Raw genomic sequence first — 24937 nt, forward strand, 5'->3', positions numbered from 1 at the left:
CTCCTTCTCCTCCTCTTCCTCTTCTTTTTTCCCCTCCCCTATAGATCAAGTAAAAACTCCTGCCATCCTTCCACTTTGGCCCTGCTGTAGTTCCATCAAGGAAGATACTAGTATGGTAACTTTTACTTGCCTGCTTATTGAACATGGCACACAGTCTTTGAAAATCACGTGGGAACCTGATAATCCAGAAACACAAAAGGAGTGGACTGGAATGGTAGGGGAAAGCAGTAAACTGGAACGGTACACAACAAGCCAACTCACCGTCTCTTCCTCCAGCTCCTCCGAACATCAATACAAATGCTTTGTAAAAGATAAGAATGATCTTCCCCCGGTACTCTTCACAAACAAACGTAAGTGTCTTCAAGAGGGTAAACTATGTGAGGTTAAGGCCACCAGAGGCCTGATGAGTAAATATGGCCCTGAGACTCTGTAGGTTCCACTTGGAAGGAGATTGTTGTGCATAAAAACAGAGAAGGGGACTATAGAAGGGCGCATCTCTATGGTTTTCTTAGCAACAGTATAATAGCCTTCCTGTTTCCTTCTTTTGGGGTTATTTCAGGGGTGGGATTGAAAAAATTTAGCAACTGGGTGGGCTTAAGGGGTGGGCATGGCCATGGGGGAGTGGCCTAGTCAGCTTCCTGCGCCACAGTGGCAGGGAATGTTTTTGCCTTCCCCAGGCTCTGGAGGCTTTCCTCAAGTCTTCGGGAGGGCAAAACCGGCCTTCCCTAGAATTGGGCCTGTTTCTGGACTTACTTCCGGTACTTCCGGTAGGGCTGTTTTTCACCTTCCCCAGACTCCGGAGAATTTCCTTTAGCCTTTAGGAGGGTGAAAAGGGCCTCCCCTGGGTTCCACTTACCTGGCATGATGAACAGGCCATGTGGAGACTCTTGGGAGGGGTGAGGATGGGTGGGCGGGGTCAGCCAGTCCTTCTAACTACGGGTTCAGTGAACCAGATTAAAATTAACATCCGTTTCATCCGAACCGGTCTGAACAAGTCTGAACTGGCTGAATCCCACCCCTGGTTTTTTTTTTAAAAAAAAATTCTGAATCCAGACTATTTCCCTACAATTCAAAGATGAACTTGTCAATCAGAAAGGTTGGCAGTTTGGCGGTTCGAATTGCTAGCACTGCGTAATGGAGTGAGCTCTCATGCCTTGTCTCATCTTGTGCCATCCTAACAGTTCGAAAGCATGTAAAAATGAGAGTAGAAAAATAGGAACCACCTTTGTTGGGAAGGTAAAAGTGTTCCGTGCGCCTTCGGCATTTTGTCATGCCGGCCACATGACCACAGAGAGGTCTTCGGACGGCGCTGGCTCTTCGGATTTGAAATGGAGATGAGCACCGCCCCCTAGAGTCAGGAACAACTAGCAGATATGTGCAATGGGGACCTTCACCTTTTACCTAAGTACAAACATTTCTTATGGGTGACTCTTCCAACGAAACAGCAATGTTCTTCTACTTTGTGTTCTCAGATTGCTTTTTGCAACCTCTGAAACCGGTTGATGTTCAGATCTTAACCCCCAGTTGTGGCATACAAAGCTCAGTGGTCAATGTGGAGCTGGTCTGCTTCCTGAGGAGCCTGAGTGGTGGAAACGCCGAGGTGGAATGGCTGAAGAATGGAGTACAGGTGCAAGAGAAAGAAGAGGTGGTATTGAGATCCGTTGTAGGGAAGGGCAGTGGTTACTCCAGTTTCACCCAACTGAACATCAGCAGAGAGAGTTGGGACAAAGGGGACCTCTACACCTGTAAAGTGACGCGCCCGCCAGGCAGTCAAAACATCACAATGCACAATGCCAGCAAATGTCAAGGTGAGTGTTACCACCCTGAAGTATCAAGAGCTTATGGGCTATAGAATGATGGAGGGGTAAGAAACAATCCAAGCAGATCACCTGTCAGAGTTCCAAGTAAATACATCCATGCCAAAACAGAACATCTAATACAGGAGTCTCTAACTTTCTGGCTTTGTGTACCAGCAGAGATGGCAGGTTGGGGAAGGTTTCAGTGGTGGGTTCTGGCCAGTACGGCCTGGTACGGCCGTACCGGCAGTAGCCAGGAGCAGCTGACAGCGTACCAGCATCTTGCTTGGTTCTCTTGAATTCCCTTGTCTTTAAAGAAGCTACCAAGATTTGCAGCTTCTTAGCAACAGCATTTAGACTTATATACTGCTTCACATTGCTTTACAGCCCTCTCTAAATGATTTGCAGAGTCTGCATATTGACCCCAACAATTTGGGTCCTCATTTTACCCACCTCGGAAGGATGGAACCTTCAGCCGAGGTGGCGCAGTGGTTAAATGCAGCACTACAGGCTACTTCAGCTGACTGCAGTTCTGCAGTTCGGCTGTTCAAATCTCACCGGCTCAGGGTTGATTCAGCCTTCCATCCTTCCGAGGTGGGTAAAATGAGGACCCGGATTGTTGTTGGTGGCAATATGCTGACTCTGTAAACCGCTTAGAGAGGGCTGAAAGCCCTATGAAGTGGTATATAAGTCTAACTGCTATTGCTATTGCTAACCTTGATCTTGGTGAGATTTGAACTGCCAAATTGCAGGCAGGCTAAGAAGCACAGGGGTCCTCAAACTTTTCAAATAGGGGGCCAATTCACTATCCCACATATTCTCTCTCTTTCTGTCCCTCTCTGCCTCCCCCCTCTGTCTGTCTGTCTGTCTGTCTGTCTGTCTGTCTGTCTGTCTGTCTGTCTGTCTATCTATCTATCTATCTATCTATCTATCTATCTATCTATCTATCTATCTATCTATCTTTAACTATCTTCTGGAGGTGAGGGAGGTGAAAAACAGGTGATTTTCACCTGTTTTTGGGCCTCCTGGGGTGTCTGTGTACCCAGCTTTTCACCCCCTCCACTCCAGAAGATCTCTGCAGGCCAAAATTGTTGGCGTTACCTTTCAGTTCCAACCCATGGGGCTTGCGAAGGTACATCCTGCGCTCAGCCAAAGGGACGATGTGAGGGTGGGGGAAGCCTCGTGGTCCTGCATGGGCCAGATTAATGGCTTTGGTGGGCCCATGCAGCCCACGGGCTGTAGTTTGAGGACCCATGTCTTAGTAAATATGTCACTGTTAATGAATTATTAAAGATTTTTTTAAAATAAAAGCACTATTCTCAAATAGCATTGTAATCCTTGTGTCGTCTCTCCCCCCGGCCTTCTCCGCAGTGTGCTACAGTTGCACGCATCAACCCACCATGTTTTTCACCAAGCCATCTTACAAAAGCCTGCTTGATAGGTCAGCCATCCTGGTCTGCACCGTGGTCTCTCCTAACCTTGTGAGTGCTCAGATCACTTGGCTTGTGGACAACAAGCCCAGCACAGATGCTGCGAATGAGATGGTGACGATGGACACTTATGGAAGTCAGATGTTGAGAAGCAACCACTCGGTGTCTTTGGAGCAGTGGACCAAGGGCACCATCTTCACCTGTAAAGTAAGCGGGAGCTGCTTTGAAGAACACCAAAAGGACATCACCCTCAAGAAGGCTACTCGTGAGTTGATTGCTTAAAATGCTGCTCTGTCAAGAAAGCAAGAATCACATGTCTTCAAAATAAAAAAATGTTTTAATATGCAAAACAGGAATCATGTAAAGAATTTGGGCTTGATTTGTGATAGGAATCATCCACCTTTGGTTAGGCGTGACTTCATTTCTCCAACCATTTTGAATTTGCTTTTCCTAGGTGTAGGGAGGCAGTGGCTCAGTGGCTAAGACACTGAGCTTGTCAATCAGAAAGGTCAGCAATTCAGAAGTTCGAATCTCTAGCACCCCATAACAGAGTGAATTCCTGTTACTTGTCCCACCTTCTGCCAATCTAGCAGTTCGAAAGTACATAAAAATGCAAGTAGAAAAATAGGAACCACCTTTGGTGGGAAGATAACAGTGTTACAAGACCATCACAGTGATAAATTATAGCAAAAGAGACATAGGAAAAGTAAGACTATGAAGAGAGAGCAGGGGGGAATGGAGGGATGGAGGATGGAGAGGTGGGTAGGTAGGTAGGTAGGTAGGTAGGTAGGTAGGTAGGTAGGTAGGTAGGTAGGTAGGTAAGTAGGTAGACAGACAGACAGACAGACAGACAGACAGACAGATAGATAATGGATGGATAGATATAGAGATAAGTATAGAGGTATAGAAGAGAGAGGGAGGGAGAGAGAGAATCAAAAGCAGATAGAGAGACCAAAATCTTAGAAATCTTCTGAAAGAGTCCTATTTCATTCCTGGCCTTCTTTCAATCACAACACATTGGGAGTTTCGAAATTAATATTGTTAGGTAAGCTCCCCATTGGGAGAACGAGTACGTTCAGAGAAGCGTTGTGAGAGTTGTGTTGGAGAACACACAAACCAGCATACAGAGACATTGCAGTTTAAATAGGCTTTTACTTTCATGGAAATAGAGGTATGAGAGTCCATCAAACACTCCAAGTCATACAGGATAAGACAGTCAATCATCAATGTCTTTCAGTTAAGGGATAATCCAAATAACATAGTCCAGTATCATATAATCAGTTCAGAACTCAAAGTTTGCTAGCAGTTGCAAAACTTACAATAGCTAACGGCACTCAGCTCAGATCAGCCCAGCATCTAACGAACAGAGAGCTAACAGTCATTCTGGCTCCCTCTTATGGCTGATTGAGGAAAACAGCAACCAATCACATTTTACAGCATGATTGAAAGAAACAGGTATAGCATTGTTACATGATTTATATATTGCCAACCCAACCATTAGAATTATATTCCTAACATTCTCCCCTTTGAGTAGGACAATATATAAATCTTACAATCTTAATTCGTATTCCTCACAACAATGTTTATGCTTTAGTAATTTACTAAGCTTGGGCCTTAGTAAATAGCAATAGCAATAGCAGTTAGACTTATATACCGCTTCATAGGGCTTTCAGCCCTCTCTAAGCGGTTTACAGAGTCAGCATATCGCCCTCACAATCTGGGTCCTCATTTTACCCACCTCAGAAGGATGGAAGGCTAAGTCAACCTGCGCCGGTGAGATTCGAACTGCCGTACTGTAGATAGCAGTCAGCTGGAGTGGCCTGCAGTACTGCACTCTACCCACTGCACCACCTTGGCTCTTGTAAAATGATCTGTGACGTTGTCTTCAGACATACAATACTCCAGTGAAACCAATTTACTATTCACACTTTGCCGTACATTCAGATATCTTATATCAGTGTGTTTTGACCTAGTTTTTACAGCAAGATTGGATGCCATCTGAATTGCTGCTTGATTCTCTTCGTAAACAACAATAGGCTCTTGTAGGTCAATTCCCATATCCAATAGAAGTTGTTTATAACACACCAAATCTGCACATAATAATGACAGACATGAGAATTCAGCCTCCATAGTCGATAGACTTAAATGTTTTTGTCTATTAGACCGCCATCCAATTAGCGCTTTTCCCAGGAATACAACAAATGCTGATGGTGATTTCCATGTAGACACATCTGTAGCAAAACTTGCATCAGCATATGCAGTCAAGCTCAGGTCATCTCTAGGTTCTAAATATAATGCATAATGCATCGTTTGCTTAAGATATCTTAGTATCCTCTTAGCAGCTTGCCAGTGCCTTTCAGTAGGTTCAGCATTAAACCTGGCTAATTGATTTACACTATATGCTATGTTGGACCTTGACCAATTACTCAGATATGATAAGCTACCAATCAATGATTGATAAATACCTTTATCAAACACAGGGCTTCTTTAGCATGGCTAAATTCCTGACTTATTGGAGTTTTAGTTGGTTTACATAGTTCCATCCTAAACATTCTGAGTATTTGGTTAATCTTCTCAGTTTGTGAGATTTTGTATCCTCCCCTAGTTTTATCTATTTTTAAACCAAGCTATTGCTTAATCTCACCAAGGTGTTTTATTTTAAACCGCGTTTTCAACAGTGTAATAATCTCAGTAGCTTCTTGCTCAGTTTTAGTGATTAATGCTATGTCATCAGTGAACAATAGCAACAATGAAATCACACCATCACTTTCTTTTTTAAACAAACATGGATCAGCCATGCCAGCTTTGAAACCAATCTTTGCTAATTCCTTCACTATGCATTGATTCCATTCATAGCCTGATTGCTTTAAGCCATAAAGACTCTTTTTTAACTTCCAGCAATCAGTGTTATTACCTGTGTTTAACCTTAAAGGCTTCTTTAAATATATAGTACGTTGCAACGGTGCATGAAGATATGCTGTCTCTACATCTAAATGATTCACGACATATCCATGCCTAGCTGCCAAAATTAATGATGCACGTAATGTTGTAGCCTTTAGATTAGGTGCAAAAACCTCATCATAGTCATTGGCTGACTGATCAAACCCTTGTGCTACCAATCTGGCTTTATGGGTAACAGTCCCATCTATACTTGTTTTAATCTTGTAGTTCCATTTACATCCTATGGCATGTTTACCTGGGGGTAACCTTATATTTTCATACCCCTCTAACTTTTATAAGGATTTCAGTTCCTTTTCCATTGTGTTTTCCAAACTATCTGCTCCTCCTTAGGATACAGGGTTAATTCATGATAAGTAGCAGGGACTTTATCTACTTGACACACTATAGTAACTTGATATCTGTCAGGTGGTCGTGTTACACGGGTTGAACATCTAGGCAACTCAGGGCTCACCAGTGGACTCTCCTGTTTCACCTGCTCCCGTTCTTCTAGTTCCTCCTGTACCTGCACTTCCTCTTTAATTGCTGGTTTTACTATTTCATCACTAGGGACTACCTGGGTGTCGATAACTACATCATTGTTAAATTCCAATTTATTCCACCCCACGTGTTCTATAAACTTAGCACTAGCATTACAGTAAACCTTAGCTGTGCCCTTCTCCCAAAATCTAAACGATCTATGGTTGACCTTGTAACCTATGAAAAATAAATGTCAAGCTCTATGTTGCCCTTTCAGTCTTACTTGTGAGGGAATATGCACCCATGCTGGGGCTCCGAATATATGTAGGTAACTTAAATCTGGTTTTCTGCCATGTCACATAGTAAATGACAATTCACCGGTTGTTGTATTCACCACATTATTTAAAACATGATTACTACACATCATAGCTTCACCCCACAGTGTTTCCGGCAAACCTGAATCAGCTATCATAGTTCGAGCCATGGCCTGTAGCAATAGCAATAGCAATAGCAATAGCAATAGCAGTTAGACTTATATACCGCTTCATAGGGCTTTCAGCCCTCTCTAAGCGGTTTACAGAGTCAGCATATTGCCCCCACAATCTGGGTCCTCATTTTACCCACCTCGGAAGGATAGAAGGCTGAGTCAACCCTGAGCCGGTGAGATTTGAACCACTGAACTGCCGAACTAGCAGTCAGCTGAAGTGGCCTGCAGTACTGCACTCTACCCAGTGCGCCACCTCAGCTCTCAATGTTTGCCCCCTTCGTTCTACAAACGAGTTATGTTGTGGCCTATAAGGAGCAGAGCGTTTGTGCTTGATTCCAGCTGTTCTTAACATTGTTTGGAATTTATAATTGGTAAACTCCGTCCCATTATCAGTAACTTCAGTAATAACCTTGGCTTTCATCTTTCTCTCCGCAAACCTCAGCCAATTAAAGAAATGCTGAAACGTTTCTGTTTTGTTTTTCATCAAGTAACAGAAACCGTAACGGGAATAATGATCCATGATACTCAAAACATAACAGGCACCTCCCAAACTGGGTTTAAAGGCCCTATTATATCATCAAAAACAACTTCCAGAGGTTCCTTTGTTTTAAAACCATTCAGTCTGTTTGCTGGAGTAACTTTGCTCTTCTCCTGATTGCAAACATTGCAGTTTAAATATTTACTGCATGGTTTTAGTTTTACTCCCTCTGCCAACTTAACAGTTTGTTGCAGTGTCTTGAAATTAATGTGCCCCATGCGTCTATGTAGTAAATGTATACATTTGTCATGTAGTTTCACATTATCATAAACTGAGTTAGCTATCTGGGCATCAGATATAACGTATAAACCATTTGTTAATTTGGCAGTAATCCTATTACCTTCTTTTTCAATTATACAGTTATCTCCCCTAAAGGTTACTACATAGCCAATAATAACTAGTTAGTCCAGAACGCAGCCGCACGAGCACCCAGGTACACCCACGTCACACCTATCCTCTGCGAGCTGCACTGGCTACCCATTAGTCTCCGGACCCGCTTCAAGGTGCTGGTCGTCACCTATAAAGCCCTACATGGCATCGGACCTGGGTACCTGAGAGACCGCCTCCTGCCGATTACCTCCCATAGACCGATTAGATCTCACAGGTTAGGTCTCCTCCGGATTCCATCTGCCAGCCAATGTCGGCTGGTGACTACCTGGAGGAGAGCCTTCTCTGTTGCAGCTCCAGCCCTTTGGAACGACCTCCCTGTGGAGATCCGGACCCTTACTACCCTCCCGGCCTTCCTCAAAGCCACCAAGTCCTGGCTGCTCCAGCAGGCCGGGGGGCTTGTGAAATATCCAGCCCCACGGAAATTGTGAATGTTGTGTTTTTTAAAGTGTTGTTTTGTTTATTTATCCCCTTCCCTTGTTTATTGTAAGCCGCCCGGAGTCCTTCGGGACTGGGCGGCATACAAGACCAATAAACTCAAACTCAAACTCAAACTAGAGCCCTTACTGATAATAAATTAAATTTCAGTTTAGGTACATATAACATTGGTAACGTCTCCTTTAGGAATGAACAACATGCATTACCTTCACCAGCCGCCCTCACCTTCCATCCATTTGCCAAAAATACATGTTCCTTGCTCGTGGCCATTTTTACAAGCCTTTTTCTATCTCTAGCAATGCACTGCGATGCTCCACTATCAACAACCCACAAATCATGGTTTACTGGTGCATTGCTAGACATAGCCAAAGTAGACATAGCTAAGTTGACATTAGCATTTTTTCTAGCTCTTCTGGCATTCTGCTGTTTTGCCTTTTTACAGAATCTAGCTATATGTCCCCTAGCCCCATAAGAATAACATTTTCAAACAGTAAAGGCAGTAGAAGGTGACTCCTCATGTTGTGGTGGTTTCTCTCTCAATTGTTCACTCTCCATCCTTCTCCTTGACTCTTCCAACGGTCGTGCAGTAATGTCAGTCAATGTAAGTTCATTTCGGGTTAGGACTTCAAGAGAAGATACAAAAACATCATAACTCTCATCCAGTGAGGAGAGTACGATATAAATTAGATGTAGCTCAGAAAAGATTAATTCTTTTTCATGTAGCTCCTGAAGAACCCATTTCATAAATGTTAAATGAGCTAACTTATCTCCACCTTTCAGAAGACGTGCCCTAAACAGTTTGCGTGTGAGATGTATGTGTGCACCTACAGTGTCACGTACATAAATCTTCTTTAAATTCTCCCAACATCTTGCAGCAGAATGTTCCCCAGGAATATGAACTAATTGTTGGCCATTCAGTGTTAGACCAATAATACACAACGCCCGTTCGTTGCTTCGCTGAAAATCTGCTATTGTCTTGGCATCATCATTGTTATCTGGATTCCAATCAGTTACATCCAGTGGATTCTGTACAGCATCCCATAAACCTTCCCTATGCAGGAGAAGACTACATTTCATAGAGCAGGAAACATAATTTGTTCCATCCAACCGGGTTATCATCGATAGCTTGTTGATGGGTCGCTCGCCATCTTCTCCAGGGTAGTAACAATCACTACAATAAACAGCTGTCTGTATGCAGTATTGCGTATCAACACCAACTCTCCTTTAGCTACGTCTGGTACACTCTGGGCCCATAACCAGTGTTAGGTAAGCTCCCCATTGGGAGAGCGAGTACGTTCAGAGAAGCTTTGTGAGAGTTGTGTTGGCGAACACACAAACCAGCATACAGAGAAACTGCAGTTTGAATAGGCTTTTACTTCCGTGGAAATAGAGGTATCAGAGTCCATCAAACAGTCCAAGTCATACAGGGATAAGACAGTCAGTCATCAATGTCTTTCAGTTAAGGGATAATCCAGATAACATACTCCAGTATCATATAATCAGTTCAGAACTCAGTTTGCTAACAATTGCAAAACTTACAATAGCTCACGGCACTTTCTAACAGCCAGCTTCCAAAACACTCAGATCAGATCAGCCCAGCATCTAATGAAACAGAGAGCTAATAGTCATTCTGGCTCCGATTGAGGAAAACAGCAACCAATCACATTTTACAGCATGATTTAAAGAAACAGGTACAGCATTGTTACATGATTTGTATATTGCCAAATCAACCGTTAGAATTATATTCCTAACAAATATCAAGGACTCCTTTAGTCGGAGTGATGTTCTCAAGAGGAGAAACTGCCGCGTTGTTTTCCATTTCTCAACACCTGCATGTTTTTTTTTTTCTTTTCTTTTTCCATTTAGAAATGCAAGCGCCCTCCGTCATCATTTCCCGCGCCCCTCTAGAGATTTCCCTCGAGAGCACCACGGCCCTCATTCTCATCTGTGATGTGAGCGGATTTTCCCCAGCAGAGATTAGCATCTCGTGGGAAAGGAATAACATATCCCTGAATGAAAAGTTGTACGATAATGGAATGGCCACCAAGACAGCCAAGGGATATTCCATGTACAGCATCTTGAAAATCAGCCGAGATGAACCAGGAGGAAAAGGAGGCAGCTACTGCTGTATAGTCCACCATCCCGCTTCTCCAACACCCCTTGTGGCCTATGAAAAGGTACCCATTGGTAAGTGGACCTTCTAAGGTAGTTGCTGAAGGCATCTGCTCTGACCTAGGCCTCCCAATAAAACCTCTTTTATTTAGGTTAAAGGGAATTCCTCTCCAGCAAAGACCCAGCAAATACAGCAAATTTCATGAGATTTCACAACTACATATCTTTATCAGGCTTGGAGAGCTGCCAGGCTGATATCTTCCAAACGCCACCCTGTAGCAGCAATTCCTTAGCAAGAAGTCAGGAACAGATCTTCACTCTAATGAATTGAACTAATTGTCTCCTGCAAACTCCTCTTTCCTTTCACTCCTCTTGGGAGGGACCATTCCCCATCTACCTGTGCCGTTACTCCCAAGTCAGCCCTTGTCCCTTAGCTGGTCCCTTCTCCTGACAGCTCTACGCATGCAGACACTGGGAACAGGCTCCAGATGCTCTTCTGCCCCACTGATGCAGGGTGGGTGGGGCCAGCCAGTGGTGGGATTTGGAGGTTCTCCAAACTGGACATAGTATTAGCTATGGATTCTCCTGAATCTGGGCGAACCTGTAGCAGCTCACCCATGAGTGTGCAATGGTACTCAAAATCCAGGGACAGCTGCTGCATAATTTTCTTTACTGTGATTAGTGGAATACCAACTTTAGAATATAACCTGCCTTCTTATGTAACAGAATAATAGAATAATAGTGTTGGAAAGGGCCTTGTGGGGGGGTCTTCTAATCTAACCCCCTGCTCAAGAAGGAAACCCTATTCAGATAAATGGTTGTCCAATCTCTTCTTTAAAACTCCAATGTTGGAGAACTCACAACTTCTAGAGGCAAGTTATTCCACTGGTTGATTGCTCTCACCGTTAGGAAATTTCTCCTTAGTTCTAGGTTTCTTCTCTCCTTGATTAGTTTCCATCTATTGCTCCTTGTCCTGCTTGAGGTGCTTTGGAGAATAGGTTGACCCCCCCCCTCTTCTTAAGGCGACCCCTTAGATATTGGAAGACTGCTATCATGTCGCGCCTTAGTCCTTCTTTTCATTAAACAAATATACTGAATTCTTGCGAATGTTGGCACCCTAGTTAAGAGCAATATATAACCTGGTCTTAAGCAAAGATGTATAAATATATCAACCAATTCTCGTATTTTTAAGGAAACCCAGAGGCACCTCCACAAAGGTAAGACATGGAAATTAGGGTTGGTTCAGTGAAATGCTTGCTAAAATAAATCTCACCGTAGCTAAAGCTTAACCCTCAATTCCATGAGGTAGCGCAAATGCCATTAGACCAGGAGGGATACGGACTAGTTCCTACATGTATCTGCATTGTGCAAATGATTCTGATAATGGGTTTTTCCATGTGAAACAGCCATCCAAATCCAACACCACTGATGGAACATTTCAACAACCTTGCTTCATTTCTGTCCTTTCAGAAGAGACCGTTCATATTGTTGCCTTAAGAATTATTTGGGGGGGGAGGGGCATTGGAGGAATAACTGGGGGGGGAGGGACCCAAAGGCTGGAGGGTTTTCATTTTTGGTTTCATTTTTCTTCTATGGGAAACCCTTGACATTTTAGGGAACTCGCCTGAGATAATGAAGTCAAAGCACGCTTTCTTCACGCCAACACTCAGCTTCTGTTGATTTCAAGAACAAGTCCATGGGGGTCTTCTTGGCCACAGTCCAGGAGGGGTTGGGCATTGTGCCTTCTTGGGAAGGCAGTTCTCAGTATTCTCCAACAGGGAGGTCCTTGGGGCTCTCAGAGCTGCGTTGCCTTCTTGCAGACATTTCATTAGCAGCATCACTAGCACTGATGATGTTACTTAGTTTGGTAATTAAATATCTAGTGGGGGGAATCAAGTTCAGAGAGCACCAAGGATGACCATAATTCCCCCCCCCTCCTCCTCCTCCTCCTCCTCATGGGTGGGCTTCAAAAATTTTAGCAATGGGTTCTCTGCCCAGTTGCTGGGTGGACATATCCAAGTTGGGCATAGCCTAGTTGGCCTCCTGCACCACAGGAGGGACATTTTCACACTCCATGGTCTCCAGAGGATTTCCTAGAGCCCCTAGGAAGGCAAAAACTGCCTCCCCCAGGCTCCATTTCTGGCCTTCCAGAACTTCCAGGAGGCCCATTTTTCACCCTCCCCGAGCCTTCGCATGGGCCCTGTACTTACCTGGCATCCCAAATTGGCTGTGTGGGGACTCCTGGGAGTGGGGTGGGGCAGGAGGGGCGGGGAAGGAAGGGTGGAGCCAGACAGAGATGGGATTTGTGGGTTCTCGGAATTGGGCAGATTCTTAGCTAGAGGTTCTCCCAAACCTGTGTGAACTCACAGCATCCCTCTCGTGTTCCTCCTCTCCTGCTGTATTCCTGTGTTCCCTAGTTGGACCATGAAATGTCTTCAAGGAAACAACCAAGGTCAGAGAGCATGAAGGGTGCTGTAGTCCTCCTCCTTCTCCTCCTACACCCCCCTCCTTCCATTCCACAAATACCCCTCCTTTCTACCACTGACGTTCCCTAGTTGGGTCATGAAATGTCTGGCAAGAAACAACCCACCTGTGAGAGTATCAAGGACCCCACAGTCCTCTTCATCCACCACCCACTTCACTTTTCTCCATTCGGCAAACCCCTCTCCCTTCTACTTCTGATGATATTACCTAGTTGGATTATGAAATGTCTGGGAGAAAACAGCCCAGCTCAGAGAGCATCTGGGACCCAGGGGTGGGTTTCAGGCGGTTCGCGGCGGTCCCCGCGAACCGGTTGGTCAGCGAACCCGGAAGTAAGTAACTTCTGGGAACGCCGAAGGGTCCACCCGCCCGCCCGCGTTTCTTACCCGGTTTTGATGAGTTCTGCACTTCCATGCATGCGCAGGATGCATACAGCGCCTGCGCGATCCTCCAGGAGCAGCTGGAGCATCACACAGACACTATACACATGCGTGCACTGCGCGCGTGCACGAGGACGCCGCCGGCCCCGTTCCAACCGAACCGGTTGGAATGGGGTGAGAGACCCACCCCTGCCGGGACCCCACAGTTCAACCCTGAGCTACAAATAAACTCCTCTAACTGGAAACCTCCCAATGTGTCCCCTTCCAAATATTAGCCAGGACTGATCCTGCTTAGCTTCCCAGCCTAAACAAAACACTAGGTGATATTTCTTTTATTGTGTTAATGTCTCAACTGCTTTGGAAGATGCTTTATTCACTCCCCTTGTTTTATTATATAAGCCATCTAGTGCATCCAAAGATGGCCAGGTCTCTTCCTACAGCATTTAAACTCTAACATATATTTAAAGAAAAGAACATGCCTCTTTCACAATTGTTTAATATTTATTTGGATCCTTCTGGGGAAATCTTTCTTAGACTGAGATATTTGAAGTTGTGCCATACATTCATCCACTGAGGTGGTTGGGCTTTCCTCTCATCCGATTATGCAAACAAATTTTCCGCTACAACTCTAAGAAATAGATACTGTGGGTATTTACAATATACAATCTAATACTTTTGTGAAAACAGCACTAAATAAATGGGTCTCGCTTTTGCAAAGGCGAACAAGGACTGCCTGAGGTAAAAACATAATCTAGAACCATGGTTCTCAACCTATGACCTGCAAATTCCTGGGGGTTTCCAATCAGTGGCGGGATTCACTTAGGTTTACCACTGGGTCTCAACTGTGATTGTGCATGCCAGTGGTGGGTTGCAGGCAGTACGGCCTGGTATGGGCATACCAGAGCCTGTCCGGAGCACTGGGTACCATTCTGGTAAGGCCCTCCGGAGGGCTCACCTGCCGGCCCGAGCTCCTTACCTGTCCTTTAAAGCCTTTGGTGCTTCCGCGCACGTGCATGGCATGTACAGCACTTGTGTGATGCTCTGGCAAGCAGCTGGAGCATTGCAGAAGCTTGCAGAAGCGTCGCTGGCATCTACAACACATGCGTGCACTGCACACATCCATGTGGGTGATGCCAGGCCCATTCCAACTGTACCGGTTGGAAAGGGATCCGGAACCCACCACAGGTGCGCACCTTCTGTGCATGGGTGCGACCTTCCACGCATGTGCTTTGCTTGTACCCGCAGTGTGCACATATGCATGTGGGGTCAAAAATGAGGCTACATAGGATGCTTAGGAGCCGGGGCTGGTGGGTGTGCTCACTTGCAGTTTGGTGCCACTGGTTCAGCCGAACCAGTCCGAACTGGCTGAATGCCACTTCTGATTGTGATGTCATCACAGGAATTCCGCGAAGACTTGAAGAAACATTTGGATTTCAATATTGAGTTAAGCCTTGGCAGTCCGTGCCCACAAACGGTATTTCAAGGGTGTCCCTGGGGAAGAAAAGGTTGAGAACCACTGATCTAGAAAGTAAAAGAGAGAAAGACGATAAGTAGTTGTATATTTTAAATATGGTTCAGGAGGAAAACATTGCATTCATTTCAACTTTGCACCATTGTTGTCTCTGGAAAAAGTGTGTGTGTGTGTGTGTGTGTGTGTGTGTGTGTGTGTGTATTCAATGTTTCCAGACGACTTTACATTTCATGCACGGATGTCTAATTTCATTGGTAAATTAAAAACAAAACTAGTTCTAGTTGAGGTACTGCTGGTTACTCCTCCTAGTACTTGGTGCCCAATTATGGTAGACATCAGGGATGGTATTCACTTCCTTTCCCTACCAGTTTGCAAATGTGAGCGTGTGAATGTGCACCAATGGTGGGTTCCGGATGCCGGTACAACTGGTGCAGTGCAACGGGGCCCGGCGTCTCCCACATGCACGCGTGCTGCATACTCGCACACATGAGCAGCACGTACATGTGTCCTTACCTCCACGATGCCTCCACGATGCTCCAGCTGCTCAGTGGAGTGTCGCGTAGACGCCGTGCGCTCCGTGCGCGGAAGCGCCGAAGAGCTCAAATACAGGTAAGGAGCTCGGGCGGGCAGGCGAGCCCTCTGGAGCACCAATACGGAACGGTAGCCAGTGCTCCAGGCACGCACCGGTATGCCCATACCGGGGCGTACCGCCTGCAACCCACCACTGATGTGCACAACCATTTGCGCAGGCGCTTTGCTTGTGAGCACAGCTTGCACGCATGTGCACGGCTTGAAAACGTGCCTGAATAGGACGGCATAGAGCCGGGGTGGGTGGCCAGGCACACCCACAATTTCCACTTCTGGCATGGGTGAACCAGTCCGAACCGGCTAAATACCACCAGACATGCTCAGACACAACCTCACCAAGCTTCACATTCCCATTGTACAGCAAAGAGTCTACATCGGGAAGATTCATAGAGTCCTAATTTGCTTCTTGAAGAATGACTCCAATTTTTGTTTATTTACACTCCAGAGGGATCCTTTTGCTAATTACAGGTAACTTAGTTTTTGATCTCATCCTAATGACATGACCCTTTTTCTACTTACGATCGTGGCTCCTGATGCTCACAGTCTCGTTACAGATTTCCTGAACCCTCGAGCACCTACAGTGGAACTCCTGCAGTCCGTAGATCAGGAGAAGGTGGTGTTGAAATGCATCGCAACTAATTACAGGCCCCCCAGGGTCGCCATCACATGGGTGGGTGGCCCGCAAAATAAGAAGGAAGACGTTGTGGACCAGAGGATGGCAGATGGAACCTACTGGGCCAGCAGCCAACTCACCATCCCCCTCTCCCAATGGCAAGAAATGGACAACAAGACTTGTGAGGTGGTACACCAACCAACGAGCACAAAAAAAAGCCAGATGATTTCCAGAAAAGGTGAACTAGAGCAGCAAAGCTAGAATGTCTGAAGTCCATCTTTTAATGAGGCACTTCATGCTCCAATGTTTTCCTTCCCACTTACTGGATGTAAACTGGGATTTTCTTCTGAACACTATGTGTCTGGATTACCCTCCTCCTCCTCCTCCTCCTCCTCCTCCTCCTCTCCTGCTGTATTCCTGTGTTCCCTAGTTGGATCATGGAATGTCTTCAAGGAAACAATTCAGGTCAGAGAGCACGGAGGGTGCCACAGTCCTCCTCCTTCTCCTCCCCCCATTCTCTTCCACTCCACAAACACCCCTTCTTTCTATACCACTGATGTTCCCTCATTGGGTGATGAGCTTCATTGTTTTCTTGCAGACATTTCATTACCGTCATCAACATCACTAGCACTGATGATGTTACCTAGTTTGGTAATTAAATGTCTGAAAGAAAACAACCAAGTTCAGAGACCACCAAGGGCCACCAGCATTTCCTCCTCCTCCTCCTCCTCCTCCTCCTCCTCCTCCTCCTCCTCCTCCTCCTCCTCCTCCTCCTCCTCCTCTCCTGCATTCCACACACACCCCTTCTACCACTGATGTTCCCAAGTTGGGTCATCAAATGTCTGAAAGGAAACAACCAAGTTCAGAGAGCACCAAGGACCACCAGAATTCCTTTCTTCCTTCCTTTCTCCTCCTCCTCCTCCTCCTCCTCCTCCTCCTCCTCCTCCTCCTCCTCCTGCATTCCACACACACCCCTTCTACCACTGATGTTCCCAAGTTGGATCATGACATGTCTGAAAGGAAACAGCCAAGTTCAGAGAGCACCAAGGACCACCAGAATCATTCATTCATTCATTCATTCATTCATTCATTCATTCATTCATTCATTCCTCCTCCTCCTCCTCCTCCTCCTCCTCCTCTTCCTCCTCCTGCATTCCACACACACCCCTTCTACCACTGAGGTTCCCTAGTTGGATATGAAATGTCTTAAAGGAAACAACCCAGGTCAGAGAGCACCAAGGATCTCACAGTCTTCCTCATCCTCCTCATCCTCGTCCTTGTCCTCCTCACCCTCCTTGCCCTCCTCGTCGTCCTTGTCCTCCTCCTGCATTCCACACACACCCCTTCTACCACTGATGTTCCCAAGTTGGGTCATGAAATGTCCGAAAGGAAACAACCAAGTTCAGAGAGCACTAAGGACCACCAGAATTCCTTCCTTCCTCCTCCTCCTCCTCCTCTCCTCCTCCTGCATTCCACGCACACCCCTTCTACCACTGAGGTTCCCTAGTTGGGTATGAAATGTCTTAAAGGAAACAACCCAGGTCAGAGAACAACAAGGATCTCACAGCCTTCCTCATCCTCCTTGTCCTTGTCCTCCTCCTCCTCCTCCTCCTCTTCCTGCATTCCATACACACATCCTTCTACTACTGATGTTCCCAAGTTGGGCCATAAAATGTCTGAAAGGAAACAACCAAGTTCAGAGAGCACCAAGGACCACCAGAATTCCTTCCTTCCTCCTCCTCCTCCTCCTCCTCCTCCTCCTCCTCCTCCTCCTCCTCCTCCTCCTCCTGCTGCATTCCACACACACACCCCTACCACTGAGGTTCCCTAGTTGGGTATGAAATGTCTTAAAGGAAACAACCTAGGTCAGAGAGCACCAAGAGTGCCACAATCCTTCTCCTTCCCTCCACAAATACCCCTCCTTTCTACCACTGACGTTCCCTAGTTGGGTCATGGAAGGAAATAACCCAGGTCAGAGGGCACCAAGGATCTTACAATCCTCCTCTTCCTCCTCCTCTTCCTCTCCATCCTCCCCCTCCTTTACTTCTTTGGGTGTTAAGAGAAAGAGAGAGAATGTTCTGGTTTCTGCTCTTCTGGGGGGCCTCAACCATTGTTATTTAAGGCCCTGGGTCACCCTGAAATGGTCCAGTTAAAGGGACCATTTACCGGGGGTAGATTTAAAGCCACCAATGGCCTTTCTGAATTCTCTGCCACATTTCTGGGCAAACAAATTCAGTAGAGGTCTAGGGAGATTCTCCATCATCCAGGACATGGTTGTCCCAAAGGTGCTTTTTCAAGAGGCAATTGGACTTTCTGGTTTTTCTTGGAAGGCGTTTGGCTTCTCATCCAAGAAGCTTCTTCAGCTCTGACCAGATGAATGGAAGGATTTAGAGAGTCCAGTAGTGGCTAACTTTTTTGTCATTGCATGCTGAAAGTGTGCACGCACCCCTGCACTCATAGTGCAATTCATGCAAGAAACACCCCCCCTCCCATGTGCCCTGCCCCCCACATGCACACATGCACACATGATCCCATGTGTCTGTTTGTGACACCACCACCCCTGCGATCCCCCACCCCCCTGCGATTCCTCCTTGCCACCTCACCCATTTAGGCTTTCAGATTGAGGCAGGAGGCTTTCCCAGCCCAAAATGGGTCATGGGGGGACCGTGCCCCATTTTGGGCCTGGGAGGCCTTCTGCACCAACCTGGAAGTCAAAATGGGGCACGGGGGTGCTCTGCAAGGCCTCAAAATGCAATGCAAGCACACACACCCAGGCATGCACCCCACTGCACATGCACCCCGCCCCATGCATATACGTGTGTGCATCCCCCACATGTGCCCTTAACCCCATACATGCACAGCAGAGACCCGAACACCAGCTGGCTGGCAGGAGGTCCGTGAGCATATGCAGTGGAGCTGGTGTGTCCACCGAGAGGGCTGTTGCGTGCCACCTGTGTAGTGGTGGGTTGCAGGCACTATGCCCCAGTACGGGCGTACCGGTGCCTGGCCAGAGCACCGGGTACCATTCTGGTACAGTGCTCCAGAGGGACCACCCGCCTGCCCGAGCTCATTACCTGTCATTTGAAGCCTTTGGCGCTTCCACATGCAAACACATGGAGTATACAGTGCCTGGCAATGCTCCACCGAGCAGCTGGAACGCGTGTGCATCCATGTGGGCAATGCCGGGCCTGTTCCAACTGTACCGTTTGGAACGGGATCCAGAACCCACCAGTGCACCTGTGGCACACATGCCATAGGTTTGCCATTACAGATATAGTCCTTCTGCATTTAAAAGACAAAAGCCACTCTTTTGAAGACAGCAAAGTCCACATTGTGGACAGAGAGGACCAGTTGTTTGAAAGTGGGGTCAAAGAGGCCATTAATGTCCAAATTGAACAGCCCTTTCTCAAAAGATGGGGAGGGCTAAGGCATCATCTACCTCCAGTTTACAACACAGTCCTTTCAACAGTTCCAAGAAGGCTCCACATCCATTTACACCACTCAGATGACCCTGAGGACGCAGATGAACCTCTAAGTCAGTGATGGTGAAACTTTTCAGCACCAAGTGCCCAAACTGGCAAGCAGGTGCATGCATGTATGCATGCCAGAGCCCCCAAAACCCAAAGGCTAGCTGGCCAGTGTGTGCCTACCTGTTTTATGGCCATTTTCATGCTGTTTTCAGGCCGTTTTCAAGCCAGTTTTGGGTCATTTTTCAGACAAAAAAACAGTCCAAAAACTGAAAAGGGCCCGACAAATGGTGTGTTTTGGGGTCATTTTTCAGGCCATTTTCCGGCTGTTTTGGGCCATTTTCAGGGCCATAAATGGCTCACAAACAGTCCAAAAACCATCCAGAAAACTGATCCAAAACACCAGGCTGAAAGCTGCTAAAAACACCCCAAAACAGGCTGTTTTCTGGGCTGTTCTCAGGCTGTTTTGGGCCATGTTCAGGGCCACAAATGGCTCAAAAACAGTCCAAAAACCAGCCAGAAAAATGAACCCCAAAACCAGGCTGAAAGCTGCTAAAAAACACCCCAAAACAGGCTGTTTTCTGGGCTGTTCTCAGGCTGTTTTGGGCCATGTTCAGGGCCATAAATGGCTCAAAAACAGCCCAAAAAAACCAGCCTAAAAATGGTCCAAAATAACCAGACTGAAAGCGGCCAAAAAAACACCTAAAACAGGCTGTTTTCTGGGCCATTTTCAGGCTGGTTTTTGGACCATTTTTCTGGCCGTTTTGGGGGTGCTCTGGTGCCTACGAAGACCAGTTGGTGACAGTGCCCATGCCCACAGAGAGAGCTCTGCATGCCACCTCTGGCATCTGTGCCACAAGTTTGCCATCACTGCTCTAAGTGGCTTTGATGACCCCTTAAAGGATGCCAATGACCAGCAGTCTGCAAGGAGTATACGTATACTTTCATTCTCCACCATCCGGTCAAAGCTGAAGAAGCTTCTTGGATGAGAAGCAAAACATCTTCAAAGAAAGATGTTTTAAGAAAGCCCAAGATGTTGTAATGAGAAAGCCCAGTTGCCCCTTGAAAAAAAAGCACCTTTGGGGTGAGATTCAATAGAAGACTTCTTCAGGAGATGGAGAAGTTCTCCAGAAGGTTTTTCACGAACAAGGAAAAAGTCCAGTTGCCTCCTGATTTTTTTTTAAAAAAAGCACCTTTGGGACATTGGGGATAATGGACAAACAGTGGATAAATATAATAGCAAAACACCGAGATACAAGAGATACAAGGGAAGGTTAAGGAAGAGTTACACAACTTCCTTACTTTCTTTGTTCTAAGAGAGAGAATGAGTTCGTTCTCTGCTTGACTCCGTTTTTGTAGACCCCCATACTCGTCATTTTCCTACGAAATGAAACTCGAATAAACTTAATGCTTCTCTTTCTGTTTCTTTAGACTGGGTTATGACTCCCACGGCTCTCGTGGTGACTCTGAATGCCCACCCACTCTGTCCAAGTTTAGGAACCATCAGGAGTGTGACCTTAGTCTGTTCCATCTATAGCTCCTCCCAAGAGGACATCCAAGTCACCTGGCAACCAGATGGGAAATTTCGAACATCACCGAAGGTTCGGTCAAACAGTGTCCAGTTCTACACTAGTAGCAACCTCACAGTATCCCTGCAGGAGTGGAACAAGCTAAAAGAATATACCTGCAAAGTAACTCAAGGTGGAAGAAATCACACAGAAACAAGAACTATCAGCAAGTGCAAAGGTGATTCATTCATTCATTTTCTCTCTGTGTCTCTGTTTGTCCCTCCCACCCTCCCTTTTTACTTATTTTTTCTCTTTCTTTCTCTTTTCTCTCTCTGTTTCTTCTTCTTTCTCCCTCCCTTTTTTTCTCTCTCCCTTTTTCTTTCTCTCTCCCTTTTTACTTATATTTTCTCTCTGTGTGTCTAGTTTTTTCTTTCTTTCTTTCTCTCTTTCTGTCTCTCTGTCTCTCTCTCCATAACTCTCTCTCTGTCTCTCTCTTTCTCCCTCTCTCTCTTCTTTTTCACTTATTCTTTTTCTTTCTCTCTCGCTTTCAGTTCAGTTCAGTTCAGTTTATTGCATTTATATGCCGCCCTTTTCCCCCGAAGGGGACTCAGGGCGGCTCACAACTCGAACCGGGGAAGGGGGATACAGACAAAAAAATTAAAAAACAACAAGCACAACAATATATAATTTAAAACTCACAACAGTCATACCATTCAAGACGGGGGCAACAGCTCTTTAGCCCCAGGCCTGTCGGAACAGCCAGGTTTTGAGGGCTTTGCAGAAGGCCTGGAGGGTGGTGAGGGTTCGAATCTCCACGGGGAGTTCATTCCAGAGGGTCGGAGCAGCCACAGAGAAGGCTCTCCTCCGGGTAGTCACCAGTCGACACTGGCCGGCGGATGGAATTCGGAGGAGGCCTAATCTGTGAGATCTAATTGGTCTAGTGGAGGTAATTGGCAGCAGGCAGTCTCTCAAGTACCCAGGTCCAATACCATGAAGGGCTTTATAAGTGACAACTAGCGCCTTGAAGCGTATCTGGAGACCAATAGGCAGCCAGTGCAGCTCACGGAGGATAGGTGTTACGTGGGTGAACCGAGGTACACCCACGATCGCTCGCGCGGCTGCATTCTGGACAAGCTGAAGTCTCCGAATACTCTTCAAGGGCTGCCCCATGTAGAGCACATTGCAGTAGTCCAGTCTAGAGGTCACAAGGGTGCGAGTGACTGTTGTGAGGGCCTCCCGGTTCAGGTAGGGACGCAACTGGTGCACCAGGCGAACCTGGGCAAATGCCCCCCTGGTCACAGCCGACAAATGGTGTTCAAAAGTCAGCTGTGGGTCCAGGAGGACTCCCAAATTGCAAACCCTGTCTGAGGGGCGTACTGTTTGACCCCCCAGCCTGAGAGATGGAACACTTGGCCAATTAGTAGGAGGGAAACACACCAGCCACTCGGTCTTATCTGGATTGAGTACAAGCTTGTTAAATCCCATCCAGTCCCTAACAGCCTCAAGGCACTGGCACATCACGTCAACTGCTTCACTGAGTTGGCATGGGGCAGACAGATACAGCTGCGTATCGTCCGCATACTGATGGTATTTTATCCCGTGCCGTCGAATGATCTCACCCAGCGGCTTCATGTAGATATTAAACAGGAGGGGGGACAGGACCGAACCCTGCAGCACCCCATAATTCAGGGGCCTAGGGGTCGATCTCTGCCCTCCGACCAACACCGACTGCGACCTGTCCGAGAGGTAAGAGGAGAACCACCGTAGGACAGTGCCTCCCACCCCACCTCCCGCAGTCGTCGCAGAAGGATACCATGGTCGATGGTATCGAAGGCTGCTGAGAGGTCAAGGAGCACTAGGACGGAGACATGACCTCCATCCCTGGCTCTCCAGAGATCATCAATCAATGCGACCAAAGCGGTTTCTGTGCTGTAGCCAGGCCTAAATCCCGACTGGAAGGGATCTAGATAATCGGTTTCCTCCAAGGACCGCCGGAGCTGAAAGGCTACCACTTTCTCAACAACCTTCCCCACAAAGGGGAGGTTGGAGACTGGACAATAGTTGTTTAAGACGGCTGGATCCAAAGATGGCTTCTTCAGAAGGGGTCTCACCACCGCCGCCTTTAAAGCAGGGGGAAAGAACCCCTCCCGAAGAGAGGTGGTCACAACCGCCTGGATCCAGCCCCGTGTCACCTCCCTGCTGTTAGCAACCAGCCAGGAGGGGCACGGGTCCAGTACACATGTGGAGGCACTTACAGCTCCCATGGCCTTGTCCACGTCCTCAGGGGTAACAGCTTGAAAATCAATCCAGTGATGTCCTTCCACATTCTCCCCTGGTGCCTCGGCTGGCTCTGCACAATTGGAGTCCAGGTCCGTCTGAAGCTGAGCCACTTTATCCGCGAGGAATTGGACATAATCCTCAGCTCTGCCCTGCAAAGGATCGCTCGTATCCCTCCTATTTAGGAGGGAACGGGTTATCCTGAACAGGGCAGCTGGATGCGACTCAGCGGAAGCAATCAGAGAGGCAATGTGTGTTCTTTTGGTCGTCCTAATTGCCTGAAGATAGACTCTGATGCTAGATGTTAAAAGCGCTCGGTCTTTCCTTCTCTCTGTGTCTGTCTCTCTTGTTTTCACTTATTGTTCTTTCTCTCTCACTTTCTCTCTTTGTTTTTCTTTATTTCTTTTCTCTCCTCTCTTTCTTTCTGTTTTTCTTTCTCTCTCTCTTTCTTTCTCTCTCTGTCTGTCTCTCTTGTTTTTCACTTATTGTTCTTTCTCTCACTTTCTCTCTTTTTCTTTATTTCTTTTTCCCTCTCTTCTCTCTTTCTTTCCTTCTTTTTCTTTCTCTCCCTTTTTTAGTCTTTCTCTCTCTCTTCCTTTTTCTTTCTTTCTTTCTCATTTTCTCTCTCTCCCTTTTTCTTATTCTCTCTCTCTCTCTCTTTCTCTCTTCTTTTTTTACTTATTCTTTCTGTCCATTCATTCTCTTAACATATTTCTGTCCAGAACATAACTTCATGATCTCTCTTTTTGTTTTCCTTCTTCCTTTGATTCTAGTTTCAACTAACAGGAAATTATATTGGATTGATCATAGAATGTAATAATGATAACAACTCAGTTGGAAAGCAAAACATTTGACTATAGCTGGTCCTTGACTTACAGCCAATTGCTTAGCAACTGTTCAGGGTTACAACAGTCCTCCCCCAAACGCTACTTATGGATCCATTTTCAAGTGGTCCTGAGTTAGGCCAGTTGTAATCTGAGATAGGCCCATGACCACCATGGTGGCCATCATCTCCAGTGCTGCTTTGGAGGCCACACCCAGAGATAGAAACCCTCTGTCAACTCATAAAGCATTGGCATGTCTGTTATCAAGTTGCCATACCAAGGAAAGGGGGAAGCGCATTCCACGCATACTTTCGGCTAGAGTCGGATTTCAGATTACTACAGCACACTTGTGAGGCATGCACCTCTTTGGTGAATGTGATTTATGACACAGATTGAGGGAGGGAAGGAACAGGGGCAAAGTTCAGCCATAATTCAAATGAGGTTAGATCTGACTGCTATGAGGTATTGCTGAAATGGTGTTCCTAATAAATGACTGGTTTTCTTTTGAAATGTGGCTTGAGGCTCATGAATTAATTAGGGCATCTTTCAGAAAGCTGATACCCTCCATGTCTGGGGAACTCCACCACCAGCCCCGCGATGGCCTCCAGCAGCTCAGGCAGGGAAGTTGCCATATAGCAGGGAGACTGGTATACTAGCAACTATTCCATGTGATCCCATGAACCTGACTTCAGAAACAGGGTCTCACAGCCTGAGATTAGTGGT

The 24937-nt window shown here is 46.5% G+C and overlaps 1 protein-coding gene and 1 gene segment (V, D, J or C); both read left to right on the top strand.

The window, feature by feature from the left end:
• Positions 1 to 24937, top strand: part of LOC148046865 (Ig gamma chain C region-like) — a 112018-nt gene that overhangs the window by 37031 nt on the left and 50050 nt on the right.
• Positions 1 to 24937, top strand: part of LOC106538676 (uncharacterized) — a 75436-nt gene that overhangs the window by 35113 nt on the left and 15386 nt on the right. The window contains exons 2-7 of the mRNA XM_087714209.1: positions 45 to 350; positions 1473 to 1808; positions 3168 to 3491; positions 10360 to 10680; positions 16080 to 16376; positions 21037 to 21351. Coding sequence (XP_087570335.1) covers positions 45 to 350; positions 1473 to 1808; positions 3168 to 3491; positions 10360 to 10680; positions 16080 to 16376; positions 21037 to 21351 — 1899 coding nt within the window. The remainder of the gene's footprint in view (positions 1 to 44; positions 351 to 1472; positions 1809 to 3167; positions 3492 to 10359; positions 10681 to 16079; positions 16377 to 21036; positions 21352 to 24937) is intronic.

This window comes from Thamnophis sirtalis, unplaced genomic scaffold (assembly GCF_051295495.1).
Source record: "Thamnophis sirtalis isolate CommonGarterSnake01/CBP01778 unplaced genomic scaffold, rThaSir2_p1.2 scaffold_4, whole genome shotgun sequence".
Classification (NCBI taxonomy): domain Eukaryota; kingdom Metazoa; phylum Chordata; class Lepidosauria; order Squamata; family Natricidae; genus Thamnophis; species Thamnophis sirtalis.